At 55.3% G+C, this 20,178-nt stretch overlaps 1 protein-coding gene across 2 annotated transcripts in view; it reads right to left on the bottom strand.

Moving 5' to 3' along the window:
* The window catches only part of SIGLEC15 (sialic acid binding Ig like lectin 15), a 24,291-nt gene extending 4,113 nt beyond the window's left edge, over positions 1-20,178 (bottom strand). The window contains exons 1-6 of one of the 2 annotated variants that reach the window (XR_009492664.1): positions 19,760-20,178; positions 10,301-10,360; positions 9,505-9,888; positions 7,842-8,222; positions 6,701-6,731; positions 4,358-4,567 (exon numbers count right to left, since the gene is read on the bottom strand). Coding sequence is in view for 1 of the 2 variants with exons in the window: in NM_001192567.1 (NP_001179496.1) it covers positions 4,486-4,567; positions 6,701-6,731; positions 7,842-8,222; positions 9,505-9,888; positions 10,301-10,360; positions 19,760-19,811 (990 nt within the window). In the remaining variant the exon portion in view is untranslated. Of the gene's footprint in view, positions 1-4,357; positions 4,568-6,700; positions 6,732-7,841; positions 8,223-9,504; positions 9,889-10,300; positions 10,361-19,759 lie in introns of those variants that run through there. The other variant, NM_001192567.1, reaches the window with a different exon arrangement.

Below are 20,178 nucleotides of genomic sequence, written 5' to 3'. Positions count from 1 at the left end.
CTCTGCTAGCCTAAACCCTTGTAGGAAACAGAGCCACGTTCCTGGTGTGTTGGTCCAAGGGACCAACCCAGCCTCTCTCCCGAACACCACATTTTTCATAGCCTAAGTTTGTGGCTTGGACCAGATTTCTTTTGGAATCTGCTCTGGTTGACCAGCTCCCTGACACGTCCTCCTTAATCTTTCTTAAGGCCCCTCCGTCTAACTTCTCATCCTCCTTCCTTCCCCTTCCCCACCCCACCTTTCCCCTCCACCTGAGGTCAGAGGTGTCTCCGACGGGCGCTCTCGGGGAAGTCTTCAGCCCTGGGACCCTTCTGAATTCACTCACATGTGGGACTTGGGGACAGAGGCTGGAAGATGAAGGTCTGGGGGCCCAAACCTGGGAAAACCAGAGAGCTCCAACCCCAAGTAATTCTGAATCCTTGCACTGGGAGACTGTGTTTTCTCCATTTAGCTCATAAAATATGACAGAGAGGAAGGGGCACAGGAGAGGAGGAAAGACACACGAGAACCTGGGAAGGAGAAGGTGCACAGGATACCTGCAGCCTTGCCTGTCTCCTAGGTTTTTAGTGAGAACTACAAGGGATCATGGAAGGGAAGGGAGGTTGAGGACCACAGGGGGTCCCAGAGAATGAGGAACTGTTATTATGGAGGGCGTGGGACTGGACCTAAGTGCCAGGCTGGAGGCGGGACAAAGCCCAAGACCCCAGCTCATGGTCTACAAGTTCTCCCCTGTGACTGGCTGAGGCCTACCCTCACCTGGCTTTGCTGTCCAGTCTGGCAAGAGGCATATGTACATATGTGAAAACTCAGCCCCACTCAGTGGCACTTCTGTCCCAAGGCAGGTCTACCTTCATTGTACATTATCACGTGGGTATTATTTCTCATGTAACTACATCTCAATTTAAGATTTAGGATATTATTAATAGCTCCTTGAAGGCAGAGAAGGTGTGCAGTGCTCTTGGCAGACCTGGGTGGGCACCTGTGCAGTAGTCGCCCTTCCTCCTGCTGCCCACCTCCAGGAGCAGCCTGGCAGGTGGCCAGGAGCAGAGAGTCCTGTGCCCTGCACCACACTGCCAAGTGTTGTCTTCAAAACATCACATCTCCGGGTCACTTCTCAGGCTCTAGGACACTGCTGACTGAGCCCACTGCCCACCGCTTGCTCCTTGCTCACCATCGACAGCGTCTTGGTGCTCTGAGAGAGGTGAGCTGCAGGACCACCAGGCTTCTGGGCAGGCAAGGGGGTCTGGGGATGGTCAAGACCCCTCACCACTCTCCCCTCTGCCCTTAGCAGTCGTTTTAATTGGAGACTGGGCAGGAGGCTGCCTGGGCTCTCCCTCCTCACTGGGCCTCCCCTGGTCCATCTCTGTGTCTGAAGCCCTACAGCAGAGAGAAAGACTGCTGCCCCAGCCCACGGGAAGTCCTTCTCCAAGCCCAAACACTGCAGGGAGGATCACCGGGGGCAGCCAGCACCCTGACGAGTGGGCTGACTCAGAGGGAGTCTCCAGTCATGTCACCTAAAAATCACCTGGAGTCAACTTGTTGGAGACAAGCTAAAAAAGGACAATTGGAGAAATATGAATGTGGGTGATACAACAATATTATTAAATAATTGTTAATTTTCTCAAATGTGATAATGGCCTTTAGGTTATGGAGGAGAGAGCACTTGTTCTCAGGAGACACAGCTGAGATATTTAAGGGTCAAGTACTGTGATTTCCACAATTTACTCTTGAATGGTTCAGCCAAATACACACACGTGCGCACACACACACAGACACACACGTGCATTAAACTAATATGGCAAAATGTTAGGAAGGGTTGAATGTATGTAGTGGGTATCTGGGTGATCATCTAGCTTTTTCAGTTGTGTGTGTGTTTGAAAATAATCGTATTACAAAGTTAGGGCCAAAACCCCCTGGATATTTTGTCTATAGAGCCTGCCCTCATAGACCCTGTGATTTGGGTAGTGCAGGGGGTGCTGAGAACGAGGAGCTGTGTCTATAGAGCCTGCCCTTATAGACCCTGTGATCTGGGTGGTGCAGGGATGCTGAGAACGAGGAGCTGAACAAGCTCCCCAGGTGTCCCTGATGCAGGTGATCCTTAGAACCCATCAGGAGAATGGTGCTCCAACAGCCTAAGGTCCGAAGGTAGAAACCCAGACTCAGCTGCTCATTCTTGCTGGGGCAGCACCCGCCGTGCCCGGGAGCCTCCATGCTGCCGCCTCGGCTCCAGACACACTGCCTCTGCCCGGTGCTCCAGCAACTTTCCACTGCTTAGACAGCATGCTTACCTACTGGCCTTCGCCCAGAATGTCCCTTTTGGTTTTTTTCCCCTTACCTCCCAATCTCCATTCTCCCCCATTTACATGGCCAACGTGTACCATCTCCACATCCCCTCCTCCAGGAGGACTGGGTCAGTCACCCCTTTTAGGTGCTCCAATAGAACCCCAGCAGACTGATGCCCAGCAGACATGATTCCCGCTTACTGGTCTGTGTTGCTCACTAGCATGAGACCCCTAGAGAGTCCCCCTGTGGAATTTTCACAGCTGTTCCCAAAGGCTCCAGCTTCCCTCCTTCTAGGTATGGTGAAGGGTCCCACTGCCCAGCCGCTGGAGGCCCCCTGGGACCTCCCCACTGGGTAGTTCTGGCCAATGAACTATGATCCCAAGTGGAAGACCTTCTGGAGCTTTCTTTTGATCCAACCCAGCAATGCACATTAGAGAGGGTGGGCCCCTGAGAGCCTGGGTCCCTGAGTAAGTGAAATGCACACAGCCTCTTGATGATCTGTGCCAAGCAGGCAGCTTTGAAGGGAAGAAACCTAACTGTTCTAGGCACTGTGACTGGGGTGTGTTAATGCAGCGTGACCTAGCTGAGCCTTGCTCACTTCTATACCCCCAAACACTGGCCCAGCTGCTAGCACAAAACAATGCACGTGATACAATTCCTATCACTTTTTTCTTGGCTGTGAAACAAGCCTCAAAGACCGGGCAGATGCTCTAAGACAGACACACCACCCCGTGCCCTTCCCTGGTGACATGGGACTCTCCGTGGAGGTGTCCCAAAGTATCCCTGCCCAGCGAGTTATGGATGCCACCTCCTCTGACCTCTGAACAAGTCAGACAGTCTCCCAATGGATCCTGAGTTAACCGTGAGCCGCCATCACCCTTTTACTCTGGCGATGGCTCCAGGAGGAGGGAAGGAGCCTCCTAACCCCCCGCCCTGCTTGTTAACTTGTGAAGGCTCTTCAGCCTTTGCGCCATCTCTGCAGAAAGCATCAGAAAGGACCCCATCTACCACTGCAGCTTCTGGAAAAGTTCTGGAGGAAAGAAAGTGTGTTCCCACTGCCTCTTGCGTCCCCGATCTCTGTGGCCCTTTTCTCTTGCTAGATTGTCCAGTCCCAAGCATGCCTCCCCCCTCAACCTGTCCCCAAGGACTGCAGGACTAAAATGATCCAGTGTGAGGATGGAAGGCCGCGGCCCGGAGGCAGCCTGGCAGCACTTGGGCAGGTGGGAAACTCCCGGGACTTCTGGCCGGTGCACATCCAGGGAAGAAGCAGGTGGAGGCAGGTCAGAGCTGCGGCTGCTTTACCCACGGACCCACTGCGGCCCAGACTGGTCCTCACACCTCCCGGCTTGTGGTCCTTAAGGACAGTGAATTTTCAGATGCTTTGAGCTGATGGCTGTTTTGTCTCCTCTTCCCAGAGGTCCCAGCTGAAGGCAGGGCAGAGCAGCTGATGGGGTGAGAGGTGGGCAGAGTGGGACAGTCGCAGAGGAGACCTCAGGGTGCAGGAACATCGGACTTCTCCTCTTTGCTGATTCAATGTTCCTGGGACTGCAGGGTGGCATGGCCCAGCCCTGGGCTGCTCTCTGGACTCCTCACTCTTAGCGGGGCCAGGGTGGCAGCTACGCTTGTCCAAGGCGGCTCTGCAAGGAGGAGCCTGTAACCCTGCTCACATCTGTGGATGGCCTTGTACTGCCCAAAGCCCTTCCACATCCACTTTGTGTTCAGACCCTGATAGCCCCTAAGCCGGGAGGGAAGAATAATACTGTCCATGTTCGATAGTGGACAAGTTCAACAGAGAAGCGAAAAAGTGCCTTGGCCCGCATAGCAAGTCAGTGACAGAACCCAGATGGAGCTGGGGCCTGGAGACCCCTCTGACCAGTGTCCTGCCTGCTTTGCTCTGTTCTAAGAAAAGGTGAAAAGAGCTTTGCAGAAGGGTCACACTTGGGTTCCTGTGCACACACGTGCACACACACATACACACACTTTCAAACTGCTGCCCCCTAGAGAGAAATATTGCTGGGGCTCAAAGACAGAAGTCCACACGGGAGACCTCTGAGCCTCTGAGCACGGTCCTGACCTCCTCGGGGTGTCGCCAGGCTGCGGCTGTCAAAGTGCCCGGGAGCCAGGAAGGGCCGTCCCAGCCAAGCCTCCTGTTGGCCTTTGTTCCTCGTGGTGACCAGTGGATGGGGGTGGCCAGTGGGCTCCTCACGGTGAACACACAGCTGCTGGTGGGCCCCGAGGGCTCATCTGGTTCAAATTCTCATAATTGGACTCCTGAGCCTGGGGCCTGTGGGCAGGAGAAAGTTGGCTGACCACCCAAACAGGAGAGGTCTCTGACTGCCCAAACCCCAGCCCAGGAAAGGGTGGAAGCAGGGGTGAGATGGGCGTCAGGGGCCTACGTCCAACAGGGTCTGGAGACCAAGCAAAGGTTGGAGGCTGGGCAGCAGCAGAACTTGCAGACCAGGGAAGGGACACCCAGGCGACAGCATCCCAGATCAGAGTCTCTGTCTTATCAAAGGGATATAGTCTGTGGCTTCAAAACCCACCTTCAGGCCAGACCTCCTGAGCTCCAGATGCTTTCCTGACTTCCAGGACATCCTCCTGGGCCTCTCAGACCTACATGCCCCATGCCCTACATGCCTACATGCCCACCTGGGGCTCTCCACCGCCCCTCTTCTCTCCCCGTCTTCAGCTCTGTAAGCAGCACCAGGCTTTCAGCTCCAGAACTGCCGGCTCCCTCCTTTGCTCGTGCTGCCCAGCAGGCCTCTGTCTGCCCTGCCTCTGTGCGCCCCATCTTTGCTCGTGCTGCCCAGCAGGCCTCTGTCTGCCCTGCCTCTGTGCGCCCCATCTTTGCTCGTGCTGCCCAGCAGGCCTCTGTCTGCCCTGCCTCTGTGCACCCCGTCTTTGCTTGTGCTGCCCAGCAGGCCTCTGTCTGCCCTGCCTCTGTGTGCCCCGTCTTTGCTTGTGCTGCCCAGCAGGCCTCTGTCTGCCCTGCCTCTGTGTGCCCCGTCTTTGCTTGTGCTGCCCAGCAGGCCTCCTGCCAGCCCTGCCTCTGCCCCATCGCCCCACCCTCTCTGCTGCCATCTTCAGCCATGCAACCGAGCCAGCCGCAGTCCTGATCAACAGCCCTCCCAGGTTTCCTGCCTCCACTCCTGTTCAGATGGGGCCATTCGCCTACTTAAACCACTCACCGACTTCCCATCGCACTCAGGGTAAATCCTGCAGCCTGCCTGCATTCCCCACCCCCTCCCTGGGTCATGCCTGAGCCTTTGCCTCCCGGTTGCCGCCAGCACCCTTACCTGCCCGTATGGGTGCCTGCCTCCCATCTCTCGCTGTCCTCAGACAGGATGACGGGTCTGAAGCAGCCACAGCCCAGTGGCACCTCCCTCTCCTGGGGCTTTGCTCTATCGCCTTGTCCATTTTTTTTCCCCCACAGCTCTTATTGTATAATCTAAGATCTCTTGTTTAGGTATTAAAATTCTCCACATTCAAGTGTGAGTTCTCTGAGATGGAGGATTTTTGCTTTACCTTTAGCATCCAAAACAGTGCCCAGTACGTGATAGGGATCAACTGATGTTTTGAGCAGTGGTCAGCTTTCTGATTTAGGTGCCCTGGTGCAATAGTAAGTTAGTAAAGAAAAGGGACTTTGCACAGGAATTCTAGAATGTGGAGGACTGCTGAGTGGACATCTGCAGAGAGGGTTCTGGGCTGGCGGTGCGGCTCTCCCAGCCCCCAGGCCCGGGTGGAGCAGAGCTATAGGAGTGCCTAGGCTTGTTTAAGGGGTCCTAGACGGCTGTCACTGGCTTCCTGCCTCCCAGGAAGCGTTTGTTCTTCAATATGGGCCTTCACTTGGACAGACACCAAGAAGGGGTAAGGTCCACACTTCCTACCTTTTAGGTCTGTGGGCCCTCAACTAAGCCCTCAGTACCTCTACTGACATTTTGCTTGCAAAGCCTTCATTCAGCAGGGTGTCTGAGACAATGATTGCCCTATGGTGGCTTTTGAGTGGATCTGTTCTAGAACACTGGGCACTACGAGAGGTAAAAATACGGTCTTCAGGGATACCTCTAGGAGCAGAGATAAGGCAGACACAGAAAAATGACCTTCAACAGCATGGACACCAAGCAGCTGGCCTGGGAGACAGGCCAGTGCAAGGCCCAAAGTTAGCGCTGGGAACGTGGTGGGACGGGAGTGCGGAAGCAGGTCAGCGTGGCCTGGTCTCGCTGGTCAGCCTTGGCGGACTGAAGGAGCGGGAGCTTCAGGGGGCAGCAGGGAGAGCCTTGACACTGAGAAGGGCTAGAACCCCCACCCCAGCCTGTTGTCCGTTGTTTCTTCTTGCGCCGCTGTGCCTGAGAAGCCCGTACCTCTTTGCCAGTGGGAACCAGAGAGGGGCAAGGTGGGAGTGGGCTAGCTCGCTTACCTTGGCGGAGCGTCCGGGGTGACTGGGTGCTCTGTGTGAGGAACAGAGAGAAAGGAGGCATGAATCTGCGTGGTGGCCTCTGGGCTCCAAGCCCTGCTGCCCATCCCACCCCACCGTGAGAGACTGGTCTGGAGGGAGACGAGCTAGCCAGCAGAATGTGAAGGAGTGACCTGAAAGATGACAGTTACGTAGGAAGACAGGGAGTGAGGAGCACACCTAGCAGGGAGACCTGCTTTTCTGAGGCCCCTGAAGCACAGAATTCTTGGTGGGTTTGAAGACCCTGCAAGAAGGCCAGTGTGGCCCCAGCAAAGATGGCAGCCAAGGCAACTGTGGCAAATTTTGGATTTCATCCCAGGAGAGTCTGAGGCTGGTGCTACTCACTTAGGTGAGCTGAGAGGCTCAGGAAGCCCCTTCTCTGGGGCACAGAACAAATCTCCCATCCAGCTTAGTGAGAGTAGGGAGGGGTGACTACAGCTCTCTGAAGATAGCTTGCTAGTTCAAGCTTCCACGCTTGGATAGATGCTGTTCCCTCTGCTAGGAACACTGCTAGCTCCTTGTTCTCCCAGCTCCCAGCTGCTTACAGCTTTCGGTTTAGCCTCCCTTTACTGTGCACAGCCTTGCCGCCTGGCTCCTGTCCCAATGCCCCATCAGAGAGAGGCCTCTGGGCCTCTGCAGTACCTGGGTTGACTGCACTTCTCTCTGCAGACTGCATTTATCTGCTTACTTCTCAGCATCCCATTCAAGGGCAGGGCACCATGTTATATTCATTTCTGTGTATTCCCAGCACCTATGCAGCATGTAGGTGGTGCTTGGGATGCTGCTGCAACCTAATGAATGAAATGGTGCTATTTGGGAAAGCCTGTGTGTGGTCAGGGCCCTTCTGGATGATGGGGCACTTGGCAATAGGGTGAGTCTGTATCTCTGTGACTCTAGGCTGGAGGCAAGTTCCCTAACCTCTCCGGCCTCAGCTTCCTGATGGTAAAATTGGCTCACTCTGGCTGGTACCTCCTGGGCTTGACCAGGAAGGAGAAGGAGACCACAGGTGCATTAATGAAATTCCAGTTGTGTCAGGCCAGGTGGTCAGCCTGGAGGAGAGCCCCACTTGCCCTGAGCACCCATCCTGGCCTAGGGTCGCACCCACCTAGGCGATGCTGGGCAGTGGCCCAAACGCCCAGAACGCCAAGCAGCAGCAGCGCCTTGAGGCCGAGCGCTCCGAGCAGGAGGGCGGTCGCCGAGGCCATGGAGGCGCCATGGAAACGAAACAAGTAGACGCTGGCTTCGGCGCGGCCCAGGCTGTTGGAGGCCGTACACGTGTAGCGGCCGTCGTGGGCCAGCGCGGGCAGCTCGGCGGTCACCTGGTGGCCGTGATCATGACCTGGGCTCCGCGTGGCGGCCGAGCCGTTGCCCAGGGCCGGGCCGGACCAGGCTAGGGCGGGCGGTGGCTCCCCTTCAGCTGTGCAGAGTGCGTGGAAGGCGTGCCCCGGGCCTGGCAGCACAGAGATGTTGACGATCCGCGGGGCGGCTGCGGGCGGCGGCCGAAGGAGGACCCGGGAGAAAGCAAAGCGCGGTCAGAGCAGCGGCGGGCAAAGGAAAGGGCAAGGGGCAGCCCTCCTTGTCCCCTTCGTGGAGAGGGTTGGAGGAGGGAGCGAGGATAGGATATGAGCGGAAGGAAGAGGCGCTCGGGGCGCCAGGGCGTCTGGGTTCCCACAACAGGTGTGGCCTTTGGCAAGTTATTCCATCGCTCTGGGCCTTAGTTTCTTCACATGTAAAATGGGGATCACTTATTTTATGAGGTTCTGGGGAAGATCTGACAAGTTAATTCATGTGGGGTGCCTGGGCAAGTGCTTTCTAAACGTCTTTACTAAGTGATAGCGCATGATTGGGGCTTCCCCAGGTGGCACTAGTGGTAAAGAAGCCACTTGTGAATGCAGGAGACAAAAGAGAAGAGGGTTCGATCCCTGGGTCCGGTAGATCCCCTGGAGAATGGAATGGCAACCCACTCAGCATTCTTCCCTAGAGAATCCCATGGACAGAGGAGCCTGGTGGGTCGGGGTCGCAAAGAGTGGGAGGCGACTGAAGCGATGGCATGCACGCAGGCAGCCGCAGGATCAGGGCGGCGTGGGGCGGAGAGGGGCGGTCTGCTGGAGAGATTTCAAGGGCACTCCCCAGACAGCCTCACTGACATCTCGAGTGGAGACGGATTCACCGAATCCGTGAGACTGAGGCAGACAAGTCCGAGGAAACTGAAGTGCGGTCAGAGAGGCTGCCCAGCCAGCCCACGGGCACATGAGTGGTTCCTGGCAGAGCCAAACTAAACCCAGAACGCCTGGGTCCCCCACAGCGGGGGTCTCGGATTAAAAAAAAAAAAAAAAAGCTCCTTAAGTCATTCCAGAGCTAACCAGGCTTGAGAATCACCCTACTAGGATCCTGGCCCCCCATCCTTAAACCTCAGGGTCTAGCGAAGTGCTGGGCACGTGGTGGGCTCCCTGTGCCCCCTTCAGTGCACACGGCCCGCTGCAGTCCTTGTTCCTCGTTTTTCTCCCCGCTAGTCTCAGGGCTGTTGGGGCACACTCACTCTCTATGAGCTTCATTGCAGCACCCATCCCAGGCTCCACCCAGCCCGTCCCGGGGCCAGGATTCCGCGGCCTTTGAACCAGTTACCTGGGGGCTTGTGGCCCTTCCAGGTGTGGGAGCACCCTGCTCTAGAGGAAGGGTGTGCCCGTTGTAACCCCTCGGATCCCAGCCCAGACCCCGCACCGAGAGCCCCGCGGCACGCGGCGAGCGAAGTCGGGCAGCGCGCTCACCCGTCACGCGGAGCCGGACGCCCTGGCGGCTTTCGTAGCGGTCGTGGACGTCGCCCGCGAACTCGACGCGGCAGAAGTAGCGGCCGTCGTCGGCCAGCGCCAGGCGCTCGATGCGCAGCGACAGGTCGTTGCGGCGCGGGTTGCCGAGCAGCCGGAAGCGGCCGTGCAGGCTGAGCGCCGTCTGGCACAGCTCGCTGCCGCGCGCCGCGGCGCAGCGGAACACCTGCGGGCCGGCGAACGGCTCGCCCGCGCGCCAGATGGCCGTGAGCGGCCCGTCGTAGTGGCGGTGCGGGTGCGTGAAGGTGCAGGGCAGCACCGCGGCCTCGCCCGCCGTCGCGCTCACCTCGGCCGGCACCTGCATGGACCAGCGCTGCGCGGGCGCACCTGCGGGCAGGGGGGCGGACGGGCAGCGCGGGCGCGTGCGTCTACCCTACCCGCATCCCGAGGGGCCTAGAACCCGCCGGAGCACAGGAAGCGCCCTCCTCCCCTCGCGAGTTGCGGAGGAGGAGGGGGAGTCTGGAAAGCCATCCCAGGACTCCAGGGGCATCTCCCAGGACCTTGACCCCCGTGACTTTCTAGGTGCCTGGATCCTCCCCTGCCCCTCCCGCTTCCCTGGGACTGTTTGCTTCACTCAGGGCGGTCCCACCTCACCGACGGGCCCAGTGTTCCTAACCTCTTCTCCATCAAACCTGCCCTGCTTCAGAAAACCTCGGGGATCCTGTGGTTACACTGTGTCCCTAATACTTCCCCACCCCCAACCCCCCCACCTGATGATGATAATAGTAAAGGCACTTACTGTTCATCTCTGTGTTGAGCAAGTTCCCAGTGGTATCTCTTTTAGTCCTCACAAGTGATCCTAGAGGTAAGAAGAGTTAGCCCCAGGTTACATGTTAATAAACCAGGGCACAGAGAGATTAAGTAGTTGCCTACTAGGATGAGGCAAAGCTGATGTTCAGACTCCCGGCTGCCTGACTCCTCTGCAGCACTTTAATGCACTAAAGTGAAGTGAAGTCACTCAGTCGTGTCCGACTCTTTGCGACCCCATGGACAGTAAGCCTACCAGGCTCCCTCGTCCATGGGATTTTCCAGGCACGAATACTGGAGTGGGCTGCCATTTCCTTCTCCAGGGATCTTCAACCCAGGGATCGAACCTGGGTCTCCTGCATTGCAGACAGAAGCTTTACTGTCTGAGCCACCACTAGGGGCATAGAAACTCGGGCCTTATCCAAGGAGAGCAACATTCTCATTTACAGAGGGGCAACGGAGGCCTTGGGAGGGGGTGGTATGTTTTGAAGCTGATGCATTGAGTTGGTGACTGAGGTTCCTCTGTACTGCAGTTTCACCCAAGTGGGCTTTCCAATAGGCCAGCGTCCAGACAGGGAGCTGAGAGACCAAGAGGCGCAGACCTTCATGCTGCCTCCTCGCTTTGCACAAGTGCTTTTGGGCTCAGGTTTCCTCACCTCCCATGTCGTCGTGGGCCTCCGAAGTGTGGTTGAGCTAAGGTCTGCAAGCCGCACTCTGCTGCAGCTTAGGGAGGGCTGGAGGTCACTCACTGCCTCTGTTGTCACAGATGTGTGCTTCTTTGGGAGAGGGGTGAACCAGGTGGGCCGATGGGTGTCAGTGCTGGAAGGATCAGACCAAGGGGTGCCTCCTCAAGGAGGGGGCAGGCTGAGTTGCTGGTGCCTGGGTGCAGGGATCTCTACAGGGAATAATATAGGAGCCCCTGTATTTCCAAAGGGCTTTGCAGTTTGCCAAGTTCTTTCACACACATCACATCACATGATTCCAAGTCCAGTGCTCTTTGCTCTTGGCAGTAGCCCAACTTGTATCTTGGACAGGAATCCCCTCAGCTCACAGCTGGCAGACCATCCTCCAGGGAACTCATCCCATCTATGAATAATGTACAGGACAGGGCACTCCTCCTGGGCCTTCAGGCTCAGGACTGCCTGGTTCCTCTGCTGCACTCTAGTGTATTAAGGGCATAGAAACTCGGGCCTTATCCAAGGAGAGCAACATTCCCAGAACCAATGTCTCCTGCTCCTCACTGTCTCTGTCTGGAGCCTTCTCATCCCCTCTCGGTGATGGCCCTCCCCAGATCCCATCATGGCTCTCCTGGACCCATAAGCCTTGTCCTCTCTGGCCGATGTCCCAGCCCTTCACCTGCCTCTCTCCATCCTCACTGGCCACTTGGTACTCTCCCTGCAGTGTAGTGTCCTCACCCCGAGGCCTCCACATGTGCTGGGCCAGGCAGAGTGGGGTACAATTGGGTTGTGTGAGCTGTGTCTCACATAAAACCTCACTTTGGGATCGCGCCAAGCTTGCAGTGAAATAAAACCACATTTTTTTTTTCCACACAGTCTGTTTCTAAGCCGAATCTCCTTTCTTCTGGACAAGTGGAAATACGCTTTTGAACCCCAGCCAGGTTCCTCATCTATTCCTAGTAAGAGCTTGTATGCCCAGTTAATAATCAGAGGGCCTAGTTTCAAATTTGAGAAAACTTTCTGAAGGTTTGCTTTTTCATTCAGTACTTCCAGCTGCAGAAAGCATGTCCCCATCTCGAGGCTCAGCCCCTGCCTCAGTTTCGCTGTGCTCCCACCCTCTGTGACCTCAGCCTCCTCTGACCTCCCGCCTCTCACAGGCATCATGGAGCCAGGCATTGATTTCCCAGGGATTGTTTGATGTTGCTCTGGACACATCCCCTCTCAAAGCCAGGCACTGGGACCAGAGCTGGGGCTACAAAGAACAAGAGAATAATTTATCAGCCTATTGGAGCTCACAGCTCGGAAAGGGTGGCAGGTCTGTGAACTCATAGTTACACTAAAGCCTGCCAGGAGGAACACAAACAGTGATCTCTCTTGTCTGAACGTGGGGCGGGGCCCTTTCACTCACCAGCTCCCTCCTACTTGTCTCCAGACCTTGCTGAGTCATCCAACAGTGGGAGACTTTCCTTGAGCCCCAAGCCTGGGTCTGGTGCCCCTTTCTCCATGCCCCAGAACTCAACTGCATCTTTTGTCCAGGCACCCAGGGGCTCCTGGAGGGCAGGGACCATGGGTGGGGGTCGTATTTGTGCGGCTGTAGCCCAACATGCACCTGCCACATAGTAGCTGATGTTGACTTGAATCGCTGTGAGAGAGCAGAAGGGAGGGAGCCAAGGTTGGCAGAAGGGGTGGATGGAGGGGGTTGATTGGAGGCCCCACGAGAGAGCTGCCACTTTGGAAGAGCCTTGGGAAAGGAATGGGGTTTGAGGTAGGCTGCAGGCATTCTAGGCAAAGGGCGAAATGGAGTATGGACATCAGCACAGAGGATGCAGATGTGACAGGATAAGGGGGCCAGAGTACATGTGCTCTGGGGGCTTGGGGGGAGATATTGCAAACCTTATTTCATAAGTGCAGCAATCCATGAATGGAGTACTGTTATTGGCTCCCCTTTGGAGAAGGAGATCTGAGGCTCAGAGAGCCGAGAGACTCGGCCAGGTCACTTGACCAACCAGGCAGAGTCAAGTCTTCCCCTCCAAGTGTTACTGAGCAGGACCCTATGAGGCCTCCGCAGGACAGACACCCACCCATGTCTTCCACCTGCCTTGTCTGTAGAAAAACCTTAGACAAAGAATAAACTTCATCAGAGACAGGAAAATGCAAAAAGAAAGGAAAACAATCAAGCAAGACAAAACAATAATACTTTAGCCAATAAACAAAGTAAGGACCTTTAGTTCTTCCTCAAGAACTATGGGACTTCCTAGGTGGCGCTAGCGGTAAAGAACTTGCCTGCCAATGCAGGAGACAGAAGAAACGCGGATTTGATCTCTGAGTCTGGAAGATCTCCTGGAGGAGGGCATGGCAACCCACTCCAGTATTCTTGCCTGGAGAATCCCATGGACCGAGGAGCCTGGCAGGCTACAGTCCATGGGGTTGCAAAGAGTTGGAAACGACTGAGCGACTTCACCTTCACTTTTCTCTTTCATGCATTGGAGAAGGAAATGGCAACCCACTCCAGTGTTCTTGCCTGGAGAATCCCAGGGATGGGGGAGCCTGGTGGGGTGCCATCTATGGTGTCGCACAGAGTCAGACACAACTGAAGCAACTTAGCAGCAACAGCAGCAGAGCGATTTAACATACCTGTACAAGGACTATAGATGATATTCTGTGCATGTCCTTTAGCTGTTTTGCAGATACTGAAACTCCCACCAGGTAGAAGTTAACTGTATGCAGCCCACAAGCGCATAGACCCCAGACTAATTGAAACCAGAAAATGACGCTGACTCCCAATTATGTCACCAGCAACCAATCAGAAGAATGTCCGTGAGCCCATCACACCCTTCTCCTTGAATATTATATGATCGCTCACTACCCTTCCTGGGCAGGACACACATTTTAGGTCACCAGGAGGCCCACGTTCTTCCCAGTGTCCAAAAGGCAGTGTTGAGGGCATTAGCCCTTTGCCTGGCAAAGTAATAAAGCTATTTCTTTCTACTTCACCCCAAACTCTGTCCCCAAGACTTAATCCAACACCGGTGTACAGAGGCTGAATTTTGACTACAGGTGGGTCGTGTCCCTGGACTCTGTCTGCCTGAGGATGGCAGCCTGGGTTGGGAGCATCCTGGCATGTGATTGGCCAGGGCCCTTCCCTCTCAGAGTGAGTTCTGCTCTAGGAGGAGAGAGGGCACACAGAGGCCCGTTCACCAGGCGTGACAGTTAACCTGCTGTGTGGGCTTCCAAGAAGCGGCACGGGGACTCACTGTTGGATGAGTCCACCCAGGGGACTCGAGGTGAGGGAAGTCCCAACAAGAATTACCCAGGGAGCAAATGCATTTGCTTTGGCAGGAATCCAAGCTCCCCAGTTCCCGTGACATTTACCATTCCTTCTCGAAGCTTCTGCATATCTCTTAGGACACGGCAGGGATGGTCCCTGAGCTGGAACCACAGCCTCTTTTATAGGGAGGGTCTCTACTCTCTCTGCCTCAACTCTGTCAACCTCCGAGTGTCAACAGGAGGCCTGAATTCTTCCTAAGCCCGAAATGCCTCCCCTCAATGGTGGGCCACGGGCTGCGGTGAAGAGCACTCCCGCTTTGGTATAGCTGAAGGCGGATGACATTCTCACTTGTCTGGAGGACCCAGTCTGTCCCTGGCACTATTCTGGGCCGATCCACTTACAGGGAGATCTTTGGGCGGTATCTGTTGCTTAATGTCCCAAGTCTCAGGCTCTTCTAATGCAAAATGGGGAACATGGTACTTTCCTCATAAGATTGAGGGTGGAATGAAGTCACCCATGAAGGCCACCTGGATAGTGCTGTCACTCAGCGAACGCTCAGCGATGTTAGTTCCCTCCTTCACTAGCTCTGCAAACAGACTGGGACCAGGAGGGAGCAGGGGGCGGTGCTTGCCAGTGGTGGGAAGGAGGACTCTGGGCAGAAAACTCAAGCAGCTCAGTGGGGGGATTGTTTTGGCTCCAGACACTGCTGTATCTGTGGCTCAACTCGACACCTTAGGCATGCAATAGCACAGGCCTTGCCCTTAGCTAACCTGAGATTCATGTATTTTTTCACACAATAGATGCTTATTGAGGGTCCGTCAGGTGCTTAACCCTCTGCGGGTGTTGGGGATACAGTTACCAAACCAATCAGTTGCCTCCTCAGTGTGTTTAGACTGGCTCAGCCACTGTTTGTTTTTCGTTTACTTACAATTCTAACAAGTTTGTTTAATTAGTTTCCCAGCCTAAGGAAATAACAGATTGAAAAGCTAGAAAGTGACTTGTGTTTGTAGGTCCACTGAAAGCAGCTAGGGATGATAATCAGCTTTCTGTTAGGGAGGAGGGTTCGGAAAAAATAATGTGATGACTCAGGACGGAAATGATCCAAGTGCAGCACAAATGGGACCCTTCAGAGGATGAGTAAGTGCAGAGGGCCTTGAGGCATCACTCCCCACAGCAGGCTGGTGGAACAGATGCTCATGGCCATGACCTGAGTCACCTTGGAAGGGTTATTGCCGTGAGAGGTGTGCCTCTCAGATGGGGTCTCAGGCTCTGTCTGGGGCTATAGCCCTGGCTAGACTGGCTGTGACTTTGTGACTTTAGGTGAATCCTCGTAGCTCTGGCTTCAGTGGGCTCATCTGTGAAATGACGTCTTTAGATGTTTACTAAGGAGACTTTTAAATCTAAAAGTCTATGTCGGAAAATGGTATCTTGATAAAAATGATGAAGATGTCTAGGAAGCATTTTAGAAATATGGCAGTTGAAAATTAATCGAGAGACTTTAGGTATTTTAAAACAAGCTATTAGTTATCCAGCAAATTCAGCTACTCAGAAAGAGGCGCCCATGTTTGATAGTCCTGCACAGCCACTTACTAAGATTTCTGAGTTGTTCCCATCTCCCCACGGTGATGATGCTCACTGAGAGAGGTTGGGGGCTGCAGCGCTGAGTATCAGCTTCCAAAGCCCTGTGCCAGCGGTGCCGGGGTGGGACAGGGACTCGGCAATAGAGACATCTGCAGAACCTGAACACCCCATTCTCACTTTTCCGATTCCTTCCTGCCCTGCAGTTTGTTCTCAATAACTCTGCCTTCTGGGCCTGCATGTAGCAGTCCAGACAGGTTATCAGCCGAGAAAAAGTGAGAAAAGAGTGGAGACCAGAGAGGGGAGGAGGGAACAGAAACAGGAGTCCATCCTCCACTGAGAAGCAGACCCTGCAGGTTCCAGGGACAGGGGAGGCAAAGGGACAAGTGAGCTGTTGAAAGGCCTGACTGTTCCCCTCTGCCCTCGGTTGTCCCGTTTCCCCTTTAACCTTGCCTCTCTGGCTGCGTGGTTGTGGATCTGGATCCTCTCGCTGAGCCGATGGAGATGCAGAGCCCTGAGTGGAGCCTGCCCCGGGGCCAGTGTCCGTCACACGGCGTTGCTCTTGGGAGTTCTGATGCAGCCGTCCCCGCCGTGCTCCCACTCCTACACCCCTCCTCCTCCGGGGGCAGGACTTCTCGGTCCCAGCTGCTGGCCACAGTAGCCACCAGGGACAGAGGAAGTGTCCTGGCTCATCCAATCTTCATTTCTTCCTGGGCCCATGACAGCAGTCCCTGACCTTTCCCCACGTCCCAAATAAACCCCCATGACCTTGGGTGACTGTGCAAATCGTCTTGCCTTTCCAGTTTGTTTTTCTGCAGGAGTTTAGAGCTAGCAAAGTAAGTTCCTCTGAGTCCCAAGCTTTGCCTCAGGCTCACCACCCACTGCACACAGGTGTAGGCAGTGTCGAGGGCAAGCCTGGCCCTCGGGAGACTCCAGGTCTCATCCAGGCTCTGACACCCAGAAGTCCCCTGACCTCCTTGAGCATCCCTGAAAACAGGGACAAGGGTCTTCACTTTGCGGGGTTGTGGTGAAGAGGAAATGAGCTGCCATCAAAGGCCCAGCACGATGGTCCTTCAGGTTGACAACCACTGTGGTCACTGCACCAGTCATCAGAGATTTGGGGACCAACGGAGGTCTTGTCCGAGGTCACCAAGTGGCCGGAGCTCCCAGACCACCGCTCTTCCCACCACCTCTCATGTCCCCTGACATCGCCCGCTTTCTAAAAGCAGATCTGTGGGGAGACAGAAAGGAAAGACAAAAGAGAGTGTGTGGTGTGGGCCCCCAGGGGATGAGGGGCTGCCCCAGGGCACCAGGTGCAGGTAGGGGGCGCCAGAATGAGGGAGAAGGCCCAGAAAATGGGAGAGGGGGATGTTTCCTGCATGAATTCCGCCCACTTCACTTTTGCAGAAGGCCAGCCCAGGGTCCTGTGCTCGCTCGGAGGTGTGACAGACAGGACAGGACTGTGGCCTGGGGTCTCCCTGCCCTTGGGCCGCTTGAGCTCTGGCCTCTTCCAGGCCCGCCAGCTCGCGGAGAGGCTCCTGGGTGAACGGCCTCAGAAGGGTTTCAGGCAGCGAGACGCTGCTCCCCCAGAATTCACGACCTCCTGGTTTCAAGCAGGAAGCAGCTGCTGGCCACGAGAAGAAGGAGTCCCCTCCCTGGGCTAGCTGCCATGGCTCCCACGGATGCCCAGCCTCCCTGAAGAATTGTGACACACAGCTGGAGCATTTGTGTGGTTTGGGTTTTGTACTTCAGCATGTGACTGCTCATGCTTCCTCTAAGTTTTCTTTTTTTTTTGTCTTTTTTGTCTGATTCATTGCTGCTGACTCTTGGAGGAGAAAAAAAAAATCCCAAACAAAACAGCCCTGGAAGCTATCTGACTTGAGCAACATTTCACTGCCGCTTAACCAACAAGCTGCTGAGTGCTAGGACTGTGCTGGGGGCCTTCCACCCATGACCGGATTCTCCTTCACAGCGCCGGACTGGATCATAAACTCCCACCCCAGTTCAATGAGGCTCAGATAAGTTAGGCAACCTGCAGGTGGCGCTAGTGGTAAAGAACCCGCCTGCCGCCGCAGGAGACTCCAGAGACGCGGGTTCCATCCCTTGGTCCGGAAAACCCCCTTGTGGAGGGCATGGCAACCCACTCCAGTGTTCTTACCTGGGGACTCCCATGGACCGAGGAGCCTGGCAGACTGCAGTTCATAGGGTCGCAAAGAGTCAGACACAACTGAAGTGATTAAGCATACCCAGAGCCATCCAGCTGGCAAATAGCAGAGCCAAGCTTCAGTGCTTCTCTGACCCATTCTCCCATCTGCCCCCAGGCCTGGGGAGGGTCACCTCCTCCAGCCCCATCCTCTGTGTGGGATCCAACCCTAAATCATCCAGAAAGATGTCTGAATTGGGTCAACTTGGCCAAAGAAAGCCCCTCCCCTGTCAGCCACCACCACGGGGCTTTATGGGTGGGACCGTGGGCAGTGTGGCGTGGGAGCTGGTGGTGTGGTCCCAGATTGAGGCGCACATCCCCAAGAGCAAATCCCAGCTTCACCCTGCACCACTCACTGAACCCCTCTGTGCTTCAATTTTCTCATCTGTGAAGAGAGAATGTAATAGTTCCTTTCTCATAGGATTATGATGCTTACTTGAATGACTATTAATACTTAAAGCGAGTGAATGACTGAAAGTCACTCAGTCGTGTCTGACTCTTTGTGACCCCACAGACTATACAGTCCATGGAATTCTCCAGGCCAGAATACTGGCGTGGGTAGCCTTTCCCTTCTCCAGGGGATCTTCCCAACCCAGGTCTCCGGTATTGCAGGTGGATTCTTTACCAGCTAAGCCACAGGGAAGCCCAATACTTAAAGTGCCCAGCCCTTAATAAGAGGTACTTGCTATTACTATTCAAATCAGCCCCAAATAGGACTCTGCTGAGTGCTGAAAGCTAAAGAGAAAGGCCCGAGGAGCCTGGGAGTGGGAGTTTATGATCCAGTCGTGGAGACAGGACTCTAGCTTAGGAAGATTGACTAACAGCTTGGAGCACCGTGATTATCAGTGGCCAGTGGCTGTACACAGAGAGGCCTGGATGCTGAGTCCAGGGACATCGTCATGAGAGGGATGTCTCAGCCCGAGTGGGGTAGAGGAGAAGACTGGGGCCTGGACAGTGGGGACATGAGGATGGCCTTTGTCACTTATCCCAGTGGCCCTCGACTGAATCCTGCATCAGAATCACCCAAGAAGATGGTTGAAAATGCAGATTCCTTGGCCCTGCTCCTGACATTTTCTGATTCTGCAGAGCAGAGCTAAAGAATGTACATTTTAACAGAGGTTTTCCTCCCCTGGGATTCTGATGCAGATGATCTATGACCACTTTTTGAGACACGCTGTTTCCAGGAACACCAACTCCTTGAGCTAAGTGACCTTAAGTGAAGTGATGTTGTTGCTCAAGCCTCCCTTCTTGGGGTTCCTGCTGGGCAGAAGGGTGCCCTCGATCACTTGCCTACTGCCCACATGAAGGTGCCACCCTTACCCTCAATCAGCTGTGTGCTTTCCCCGCTTTCCCAGGGGGAGCCCATTAAGATGCATAGCGCTTGGATGACAACACCACCTAGAGCCTGTCCTCCCCAGAGCTGGCCCATTATGCCCCCTGGCTCCTCACAGCAAAGGGTGGGGTAGGCGACCTTTCTACAGGTGGGGACACTGAAGCCCAGAGGAGCCCGGCACTGCCTCAAGTCCCCAGAACCCAAGGCAAAGCCTGGACTTAGCGTTATGGCTTCTGTCACCACAGCCTCCCGAAGTGCAGCTCTCCCTTCCCACAGGCCTGGAGGCCCTGGCAACCCAGCTGCCCTGAGTGCAGGGAGAAGACTGTCCCTCCAAGTTTGTGAGCACCTAATCTCTTCTGAAAATGTGCTGGAGAGAATAGTGGGAAACTCACCCATTGGGACGATGCACACCAAGCAGGCCAGGAGTCGGAAGGACCCTTCCATGCTGTGAGGTCCGGAGACCCCGGGCTGGCCCCGCACTCAGCCAGGTCCCTGGTGAAACCCCTCCCTGGCGTGGGTGTGAGGGGGAAGGAAGGGAGGGGGTGGGAGGTATGCCCGGGTCTGCACCCTGCAGGGCTCTGCAGGCGCTGGAGGAACTGAGAGGCAGCCAGGCGGGCCCAAGCATGATTAACTGAGACCCGTGGGGTTTAGTCATGTGGAAAACCAAGAGAGGAACCACTCGGATGATTTTCCAGGATGGGAAACAGAGAAGTGGATACGGAAGATGCAGGACACTTTTCTGTGGCTGCTGTCCCTTTGGCAAATCTACTGTTCTTATGCTTGCTTCCTTCTCTCTCTCTTACCCTCTTCC

This window comes from Bos taurus, chromosome 24, assembly GCF_002263795.3.
Source record: "Bos taurus isolate L1 Dominette 01449 registration number 42190680 breed Hereford chromosome 24, ARS-UCD2.0, whole genome shotgun sequence".
Classification (NCBI taxonomy): Eukaryota; Metazoa; Chordata; class Mammalia; order Artiodactyla; family Bovidae; genus Bos; species Bos taurus.
This window is presented reverse-complemented; position numbering and strand designations above follow the sequence as displayed.